Source organism: Apteryx rowi, unplaced genomic scaffold (genome assembly GCF_003343035.1).
Source record: "Apteryx rowi isolate R43461 unplaced genomic scaffold, aptRow1 scaffold_60, whole genome shotgun sequence".
NCBI classification, from domain to species: Eukaryota; Metazoa; Chordata; class Aves; order Apterygiformes; family Apterygidae; genus Apteryx; species Apteryx rowi.
The window spans coordinates 351,543-362,341 of record NW_020450872.1 but is presented as its reverse complement, the minus strand read 5'-3'; the positions used below and the strand labels follow the sequence as shown (position 1 = coordinate 362,341).

The window sequence follows — 10,799 nt, the reverse complement described above, 5'->3', positions numbered from 1 at the left end:
TGCAGAAAGGTATTTGATGTAGTCATTTACAGATGTAGAAGCCCTGACCAGAAGAAATGATCAAATAAGACCTCCTCATCTTCATTTTCAAGAACTCCAATGTTGTGATTTTATGTTCCATTTCAAAGTATTAGATGCAGAAAAGAAAATGAAGCACAGAGATGGTTATTTCAACCAATGAGGAAAAGCCAGGTGTAATTAAAGTAGTTTCACCAYGTACTCTAGGAAGCATGAAAGACTCCAGAGCAACAACAAAACAAAAACTCTGAAGAGAGTGTGTAGGTTTGAAAGAGAGAGAGAGGGAAGAAGTATTCTTGGATGTGCATTAAATAACACCCAACAACATTTGTCATAAAAGTATTTTATTTTTAACAAAAGCCCAGCATCATTAGTCTCACACATCATAAGTTATGGAGTGACATGCAATGCATACAGATGTCCCCATGGAAAGGATCAAGTCAATACCATAAGATCACTTGTGTTTCTACAATTGCTATACTTTTATAAAAATATTCTCTGATTTCATGTTTAATTTCAGTGTTATCTATGTAACAAAAAATGTTTCCATATTGCAAACTTATTTGTTCCTAAACTACTTACCAAGTACTGCACAGGATGTGTTTAATACAGCAACAAGTACCTTTATCCCCCTTTTGCAGAGAAGGAAAATTTAATAAATTGCTTTAAAAATACTTTCAAAAAATTCTTTCCAGCATTTGAGATAAGTAGTAATATAAAATATAATTATGATACTAACAAGCAGAGATCTGACCTGACCAATTTCACTGTCCTATATATGGATCTACCACTAAGGGGTCCAAACTCTCACATTCTTTACCTCTGTTAGCTAGGTAGTATTTGCTCATGGTGAAATTAACTTAATCAGTCATAATCACTTTTGGATATTTGTGAACTTAGCAGTTGGGAGATGAGAGAGGATATAAGATGATGTTAATTTATTTCTTATGGTTGTGTGTGTTTGTGGCTTATTTTAAGAAGCAGAGAATTAAGTTCATCCACCATTCATTTTCATTCTCTACAAGTGATGAAACATCTGCATCCTATTTCATTAGCTATTTTCTCACTTCTGGGTTACCCAAAAATGCTATATATGCTTCCAAAGGGAAAAAAAAAAAATCTACTCAGTTCTACTGTGGAGGGTAAAGAAAGCTGTCATTTGATCAGATTAACAAAGCAGAATCCAAGTTAGAGAATAATTTCTTTTCACAGCAGTTTCATTGAATTCACAAGCCAAAACTCTTCTTGTACAAAACTCAGATGCTTTCAGTAATAATACCTGCTTCTTTTAAAGAATTAGGGCATATCACCACTGCCAGCCAAAGACTTACCAAGAACTTATCATGAGTCCAAAAATATGCATGTAGTTTGCATAAAAACAATCATGTTCTATAGCACATTCAGTACAGGTAGCAAAATTAAAAAAAAAAAAAAAAAGGCTCAAACTATGAGTGTATTAAGATGCAAAGAAAATTCTTACAGAATGTGGAGACTCAGCAGGTCATTCTCCATCGCAATACAAGCAACCCTTTCCATTCCAGTCAGAGCTGAGCCATCCCATAGTATTCAGTTGACTACAGTTTACTTTGCCACAAACAAAGATCTAAAATAAACTGGTATTAAGAAAAAAATGAGTGTACCTGCAAACAGATATGATTTAACTAAGGCGCTGAAAAATGCAAAACTGGACTTATCCTTTCGCTTCCAGTAAACACAGCCTTTCTGAATGCAGACTGTCAACAGGCAGACTACAGCTTTCTAGAATCATGTTCAATGAGTAAAACAAAGTTATGGCTTGTGCATAAAGGTTTGTGAGTATGACATGATTCAAGCTGTGCTAGTCAGTGAAAATTAACATTTGCTTCGGAAGGGTTACTCAAGCTCATTAATAATGCAGGGTGTTTGGTTTTTTTGCATTATTAATTCAGCTCTACAATACGTAGAAAAGATAAATCTTTCATGAAACAGTCCGCCAAAGCAATTCATTTGTATATCAGCATCACCCAAGATCTTCCTCCACCTACAAGGAGTAAGAATAAGAATGAAATTGAAAGTTTAAGTGTTGACTGAGATAAAATGTATTTGAAATATCTGAAGACTTAGTTTTATGTAGACAATAGAACAGAATTTCTCTACACTTCGATATCATGATGAAAGATTCAAGTGTAATTTTAAACTTATTTGAAAGTTTTATACAATATTGCAGGAACAACCCTATTGATGGAACTTTGTAAATGCTAAATAGTCTCACTATTTTTAACTAATAGGCCAAAATATCATCTATCCTGCAATTAATCCAAATGCAGGAAAGTGACTGCGGTTACTCTGGAAAAATCTTTCCTCTCAAGAAACTGTATTTAAGTTGATATACAAGTTCAAACCTTTGATTTTCAATTATGGTATACCTAGCAAAGCTTACTATACTTGATATTGTAACTAGGTAGGTCCTCCATTCAAACATATCAAGATTTCAGATACTGCATCCCTTACTTAGGGAAAAGACACAAAATAGGTATAAAAAAAAATAGATAGAAAATATATACTGTTAATAATAATGTCCCTATGGAAAAAGTTTTAAAGGTTCCAACTGTGACAAAAGCTAAGCATGCAACAAACTAAGTACTTACTACTAAGGCTTGACACTGTAATATTCTTCCGGTGTCACAATTTTCAATCCACCAAAGTAGTCCAGGACCCAAATATTGGTGATGTTGAACTTGGCAAAGAACCAGTTGTGATCCTTAGGCCAACTTTCCATCTCAGGGTGTCGACTGAATAATGCTTTTTTTGCTAAGCCCGCTTCTGAATCATTCACCTGAACAATAACCAGCAAAATACTACATTAAGATATGGTTGTGCAAAGATAAATTTTAGCTAAAACACACTGCTGACTGCAGTGTGCTCTTTTCAGTTTAGCTATGTCCTATCCCAAAGGATTCATTACTATGGCAGAGTTTGTTTATCTTCAGAGGGGGCTACAGCTATACGTGAGACAGGCAAACACTTCAAAATAGTTGCTTTTAATATTAAAATCAAAAGGATGCACTTTAAAGAAAGCATGAGCAAGAAAGTACTTCATCAACAAAAGTCTTCTGCTATTTGGATGGAGATATATGCAGACTGACGGATTTAGAAGAAATATTAATTCTTTTCTGGTATAAAGACTAGATCCAACCTGACACTGACTTGTTTGAAATAGCATGGATAAAACCATACCCTTTTCTGCTGAAGAAGAGTATTTATTTTACAGAAGACAATTATGCAAGTCCACAGAACATATATTAGAAAGGCTCTTAAAAGGGATACTTATAGGTCTTGCTAGAGAAACAATGCATCTCTTTCTGTCTCTCTTGCTAGAGTGACAAACTCTCCAAAGAGTGAGGAGTAAAGGTTTGTTTTTAATTATTAAAAAAATACTTAAGATGATTATGGCATAAATAAGATGTCAGATTTTACTTTTGATGGAAAAGCAAATAGTGATGCCAACTATCCATTAATGGGGACTGAAACCTTCATGCAGAATTGCTTCTTCAAAGCTTTTTTTGAATTCAAGTTTTTCATAAGCTGTGATTTGAAAAGCTGTTCTTGGAGACAAATTTTCTTCCCCAGTTTTCTCCATATTCTTCAAGACTAAAGTGTGCACAGCTCGACTAGTCAAACAAAAAAGGGGGGAAAAAATAAGGCCTTGATGTAAGTGCTTAGGCAGGAATGGTATTCAAGTAAAATAAAAACTCAGTAACAGCTGAAAGCCAGGCTAGAAAATGTTTTGCTCTCTATTCTAATGTTGGTAGAGGTATAATGGCAATATATACACATGGCAAGCTAACTAAGGTTCTGCAACTCAGTAAACAGCAAAAATGCACAGCATGATCTTGGGTGGTATTTGAAATACCAAATCTCAAAGCAGAAGTAGCAGATCCCTGCTACATGCTTACAATGCAATGTTTTAGGTATAATTTTACCTCCTCTGCACCTGCTCGCTCAAAAAGATACCAAAAAATCAAAGGGTCTTCAGATGCATATACATACACACACAGAGCATGAAATAGTTGAGAATCCATAGAGAATGGCAGCTAAAATGTGTGACAGCACTTAATACACAATGTGCAAATGTTTGAAGGGTTAAATCAACAAGTTTGAGTTCTGGATATGATACAAGAGAAACTAATTACCATCAGTAATGGGACTATTTTAAACACAACAGTAATTAAAGGGTTGCTAGAATGTAATATAAAAATATTTGACGTGTGAAAACAACAAATAAGAATTAAGGCCATCACACAAGAGACTAATGATGATTAGTCCTCATCCTCGGTCACAATCCTCAGTGATGGGATTAAGATCTCTGATAAATAATACATGCACTTCTAGATGCCGTTCTAAATGCCTTCTATGGGACAAAGTGAATTTGAAATGTTAGTGCAGGAAACAATACTGCACTGGCAGCAATACTGCCACGTAATGCAATACACCTTTTCTGTCTCTAATACCTGTAACTGTATAGCTCAGATTAATAGTTACTTCAGTAAAGTTTTGGAAGCACAACTGCCAAACTGGATGAACCGAAGAACTTAACTGAGCAAATGAGATAAGAAAATCTCCACAATACTTCACTCCCAGATAACTGTCTTAAATATTTTAGTTTCTAAATAGGTCTAGAGGAATTAGGGAGACTTCCTTCATTGCAATATCCTCCTCCCAAATGCCTTGCTAAGGACACTTCAGCAGAACTCCTGCAAATATCACATGGTTACTTTTTCATTTTCTCCACACAAACTATGAGCTAGCCTTCTGGTGTCATAACACATCGAATAACTTCATATACTTCTGTATAAATATTCTAACATTTCTGTTCTTCTTTCAGTTAACAATACTATTCAACACATGCAATCTTGTCCCATGTCAACTTTCATCTGCTTACCTTTACAATATTCCCACAGAAGATTATGTGTGCACAGAGTGGATTCTGGGGATCATACTTGTGCTTCTTGCAGTAAGGAGTCTGTGCCAAAGACACAGTTAAGGAGGCATTCGAATTGATCTAAAATATAAATAGTAAGATAAATAGGCTGATGTACCTTTGCAAGAAAAAAAAAGTGATATCTACCACAATATTTTCAGCTTTTGGTACTTTATTCAGTCCAGAATTACTTGCAAAAAGAACAAAGCTGTCATCTTTTTTTTTCTAATTATATCTGAAAACCTACTAAGATGAGCTCTGAAAGAAAGCACAGTTTATAAGTGTGTTAAAGTTTGACAGGATAAAATGCAAACCTCACAAAGCCAGCACTCTTTAAAACTCTGAATTCAATATACAATCTAGCTATTTCACATTCAAATTATGATATATTCCAATATCATACATAACATACAGGGCTATAGAGAAGAAGATACAGTGAAATTCATTAAGTTAATTCTGGTGGAAGGACAAAGGATTACTGAAAGGTAACCAACTAGCTGTCACAATTGTGAATGAAAATATTGAATTAGCAAAAAACAAAACAAAAAACCCAAACCAAACCAACCAACCAAACAAAAATAACAAAACCCAAGCCCTCCCTCTACCCCCAGCTGGTCAACTCTTCTGACATTCAAAGTGAATTTTAAAATCTAGGTTTAAAAAACCCTCAGTATTTAAGTAAGGCACCAAACTTGAAGAATAAAGAATCTGTATTTATTTGATTGTTCTAAAATTAATTTGGAGACCACAGTAAGCTTGGAAAGTATTTGTCCAAATCAGGTTTGCCTACTGCAGAATGGCACATACTTAAGTTCATTCTTCTCCCAACACAGAAAGTTCATGTGCTTTGGGAAATTCCATTAAAAGAGTTCATCTCAAAAGTCACATAAGTGCTCTGCAGTGTACCACCGAACTTATGAAGCAAGAGCTACCATATGACTCACAGCACAGACAGGAAGTTGCTTAACTACAAAAAAGCTGATTCATGATTATTCAGCATTTTCTCCTATCAGAAGTCTCCCTCCACGTGACTGTTTCTGCCCTACAACAGCAGAATACAAATCTGTTGGGGAGCTTTTTGTAGGAAAACGTTTATTAAGAGTTTGTAGCATTATTTTTATATCTGAAAACAGGCCAGTACGTGGGGTGGAGGAAGAGATATTACACAGGATAAATTAGGTTTTCTACACCATTTAGATCCATAAATAAACAGTTTCAAAGTAACAAATTAAAAGCTGAGTGGGAGGGAACACAAAGAGGTTTATATTAAAATGAAGTCTGAAAAAATTTCTAAGTTTTGTGCATATTTGTTTTAATAATACTGTAGTAGTTACTAGGAGAAGCTTCTCTTTAATAAAGGATGCATACAATCACTGTCTCCCTAACTTTTTAGTCAATTCTCTCTTGACCACAGCCAAGCAAAACAGCTGAGGCAAGGACCAATTATGCATGCTCAGAACATCAGTGTGCCAATCTTTTGCTGTGCACCTGCTTTACCGGTAAACTCCAGGGATTTAATTACTATTTCTTCAGTAGTCTGTATGAGAGTCCTTTTTGCTCACGCCCTACACTACTAATTTCCAGTCCTCCATTCCTTTATTTTTTGCATTAAGTTCTCCTCTCCGTTTTCTCTATCTAAAGATTCCTTGGACCCTCATCTCTCTGTTCAGTGCTCCTCTTGAAACTTCAGCTACTTCCTCTACCAGGACACTGCTCAGGAGATTGGAACTTTCTGGACTATGACCAACAGGAGCTTCCCAAGACTACTGCGTGTCAAAACAGACAGCACCACTTAATATTTAGATGCTCACGGGTTAATAATTGTCCTCAGGGTTCACAAATGAAGTGGCATTCATGGAAATGGTCATTAGCACCATTATATTGCCTGCATAAAATGCTGGTGAAAACCCTGACCCTTACAAAAATATTCCAACCATAACTTCCTACTGAAATGAAAAAGCATAAGTGACCAGGAAAAATATGACATTGAATTAAGTAACTTTCAACTTAGTAAGTTTTAAGTGTCTTATACTGGTTTCCCTATTATTATTTCCAGTCAGTATATATCATTTTCAGGTTGAATTTTGCAAAAACACTATACAGACTGTTAAATGTAGGTGCATCTCACCGTATTCACATCAGCTGTTACTATAATTCTGCTTTCAAATATAATGGTAAGAGAAAGCTGAAAATGCTTTCTTCGTTATTCAGAGGACGCTGAAGGGTAGGCAGTGGGAGAGTGTGGGTCTGGAGTGCCCAGAGGGCCTGGATCCACTGGAGCTTCCTCCTCACCCCACGTGTCAGAGCTACAGGTACTGCCCAGTGGTGTCCGCAAACGTGGCAGCCACTCAACATGCAGGCAAGGCGAGACCCCAAAACGCAAGGCTCGCGCGGGGGCTCTCACCCAACAGAAAGTATCGGAGCTAACGCAAACGGCACCGTCCCTGCCTACCTGCAAATCGCGCCTCCTTATCTGGCTCCGAGACCAAACTCCTGACACACGGCCGCTGACACACGCACCCCTCGTTCCCCCCCGTCCCTCCCTGTGCTGACTGAGGGTGCAAAACCCCTCCGAGGCGGCTCTGACCCTGCTCCGGCGGCGCCCGCTCACCTCCAGGTCCTGCACGGAGATCTCCAGGTCGGTGAGGTAGAGGTAAGGGACGCCGCTGCCGCCGTGCGGCCCGGGAGCGCCGTCGCTGAGGGAGAAGATGTTGGCGAAGGGGCGGCCGCGCAGCCCCTCCTGCGTGGAGAGGGTGGCCAGCGCGCCCCAGTCGCAGTTGTGCAGCACGAAGCGCGCCATGCGCGCCGCCTCCTCCGGCGGCGGGATGGCCCCGCGGGCCGCCAGGGGCAGCGCCGCCGCGCACAGGAGCAGCAACGGAACCATTGCGCGACGCCCCGAGCCCCAACGGCCACTAACCGCCGCTAACCCCGAGCACAACTCCCTGTGCCCCCTGCCCCACGCGGGGAGGAGCGGTCGCTCCGCCCTTCGCCAATCGGAACGCCCGACCCGCTCTCCTTCGCCAATGAGCGCACGCTGGGGACGGGATAGGAAGAACCTTGAGAGTGGGAAATTAGCCTTTCCGCCGTCAGCCAATGGGCTCGCGATGTCCTCTTCTTCAGCCAATGAGAGCTGCCGGAAGGCGGGGCGAATCCCGGCAGATTGCCGCCGTTGTAAACATCACTGACAGCTCTGGCTCACCTTCGGGAGGGAGAGGCAAAGGGGGCGGAGTCACTGATCATCCAGCAGCCAATGGGAGGCCTCCCCAGGACTCCTTGCCAATCAGATTTCGCGAGCGGCTGGAGAGGCACGAGGGTAGCCGCGCAGGAGCGCCTCGCTCCCGCCTTTCCCGCCGATCACTTGAAGAGGCGGGGGGGAGGGGCGCGGGGCGGGGGGCAGTAACGGCCGGGGGTTCCCGCTCGCCCTTGGCCGCGCTGCAGAGTTGTGGCAGGCGCTGGCAGGACCTGGCTGCCGAGGCTTCTGGCGCTGGTCCGAGGTGGCCCACGGGCAGCTGAAGCAGAGCCAGTGCCACAGAATGGCTCTGCCTGCCTTTCGGGGCCTGCTCACTCGAAGGCAATGTGTTTTGCAAGGTCTAAGTGACTGGGCATTGGCCATGGTGGCTGTGCAGTGCCCGGCAGCAGCTGGCCCCTGACATTGGCCCTGGTTTGTCTGGCCAGGAAAGTCCTGTCAGATCCAAAAGGTATTCGTGGCACGGTTGCTCCTGCTATCCCTAGCTGCGGTTAAATCAATCTGAAGGGCTGGTTCTGTGAAATGGCAAGTGTTTGTGCCCCACCTTCCCTGAGCAAAAGCACTGTCACTTAATTACAACCAGTGGGGTTTGTCTGAAACTGGTTTGGACTGTAAACCTCATGGGATCCTTTGCCACTAGACATAGCTTGAGTCCGTGGCTTGCAAACTGCAGGACATGTAAAAACATCTCTTTTACAAGACTTGTTTTGACATTTGAACAACACCCTGGCCTTCAACCCGTTGCTTATAGAATAAATACTGTGGAACACCTAATTTTATTTGTCCACTTGGTCACTTTATAAGGATTTGTGTAAAGGAATGTTTTTAATTGTAGTAATACTGAGACTTCACTCAACTTTTCCTAAAAAGAGGGAGATTTCCATTTTTCTGCTCTAATCTTACCAAGTATGTCTATGCATAGAAATGTAGCATAGGGAAATCCAAATTAACTGTCACAAACTTATCTGTGCCAGGTTTGTAGGTGCAGAAGTTGGAATTGGCAACAAAAGTTGCAAGTTCCAATGTTTTTAAAGATTATTTTGGCATCAGATACCAGAAAGATTGCTATTTTGTACCATCTTACAGTATGCCTGGTGCAATTATAGCTGTGGACCATAAAGTCAGCTAAGCATGTAATATGCTGTGCTTGGCCTTTTCTATTCCTTACCCTGTTCAAGTCTCTGACTGAGCTTCATGGGTCAGTTATTAGTTCAAGCTCCAGCTATACGCAGTGTTGAATTTCAATCTAAAAACAGTTCAGATCACGCTGAGAACAAAATATTCTCTGCTGATGGAATCCCTTGAGGAATGACCTTACAGAGGAAATCAGGTTGAGCCCTTGTGCAAAGATTGCAAAAGCTGTGCCTTTGAACGAACTTTTGCTCCAAAACTTATGCCCACAAGGGGAACGCTCCTCCATTCCCAAAGCCCTTCCACCTGAACCCCTCAGAATCCAATGTCACGCAGACATTTGACCCCCAAGAGAGAGATAAGGCTATTGCTCTACCCATTTTATATGTAAAGTGCTCATATATTAGAGAGTAGTATGGATTCCCAGATTGCCCTAATGGACTCCCTTCTCTTTGATAAATGTCAAGGTCCAGACCATGATGGTGTTCAGTCTTGCAGCTGGGGCAGGTCATATATTTACAAGGGGTGCTTGAGGGCTGTGTGCTAAGGCTCCTTCCCCATCACACAACCAACATTTTTCATGTGGCTAACATCTGTCCCCAGGTGCTCCATCACACAGCAGATGCAAATCCAGGTGCTAGGCAGGGTCATGGGGCACTCAAGAAGAAGGTGCTGGGGATCAGGTTGTGGGTTGCCAGCACAATTCACCTGAAGGGCCCTTGGGAATAGTGTGGTGCAGGCCAATTGAATCATTTTGTTGGGATTAGTTCAGGAAAGCCATCTCATCTTGAAGAAAAATATACCATGCATCCATTGTCTACCATTTATGTACTGTCCTCTTGTTGTGGACAGACAGAATAAAATTCTTTTCTCTGCAATATTCCCCTTGCCTCTAGAGAGTGGGAAGGGTGCCTGGCTTTCCCTCTGGGGCTCTCCACTGCTGCCCTCCCCTGGCCGTATTTAAGGGAAACTTAAGCTTTTGTATAACTGAAAGGGGAAAAGGGAGTGCTCTGAACCTGTTATGTGCAGCCATTCAGCTGGGGCAAGTCACACATTTGCAGAATTGAGAGCTGAGCTCGCAGGGAGGAACTGCTCCAGCAACAAGGGCAATAAAAGTACCCTTGGCTTTGATATAGGGCAAGTTATGTTTCAGGGCAAAGACCTAAGGAGAAAATAGGGTGAGAAAAGGAGTGAGGTATGAGAGGAAAATGTACTGTGTGAAAGGATGTATTTTTATATATTGGATTATGTGATATATTTAGATGAGGGACAGGAGTGGAACATCTTGAAGGGGAAAAGATAGCAGCTGTTCTGTAGAGGTGAAAAGAGTATGGAAGAAAGGGACAGAAGTGATCTAGAGAAAAGGACTTAGAAAAGAGAAAAATGGATGAGGGAGACAAACTGTAACACAAACTATTTCCTTAGAGATTTTGCTAGCTAAAA

General features: G+C 41.0%; 1 protein-coding gene across 2 annotated transcripts; it reads right to left on the bottom strand.

The window, feature by feature from the left end:
- Window positions 1-345: 345 nt before the first annotated feature.
- On the bottom strand, window positions 346-8,006 carry CREG1 (cellular repressor of E1A stimulated genes 1). Of its 2 annotated transcripts, none has more exons than XM_026083397.1 (4): window positions 7,590-7,967; window positions 4,940-5,059; window positions 2,646-2,833; window positions 346-2,038 (listed from the first exon to the last, which is right to left on the bottom strand). In XM_026083397.1, exons 1-3 carry the CDS (start codon window positions 7,860-7,862, stop codon window positions 2,648-2,650), a joined length of 579 nt encoding a protein of 192 aa, XP_025939182.1. In that variant the 5' UTR covers window positions 7,863-7,967; the 3' UTR covers window positions 346-2,038; window positions 2,646-2,647. The 2 variants fall into 2 exon arrangements, 1 of the variants encoding a protein (XP_025939182.1); XR_003256277.1 differs by lacking the exon at window positions 346-2,038 and adding an exon at window positions 3,475-3,668 and having other exon boundaries at window positions 2,809-2,833; window positions 7,590-8,006.
- Window positions 8,007-10,799: the final 2,793 nt, after the last annotated feature.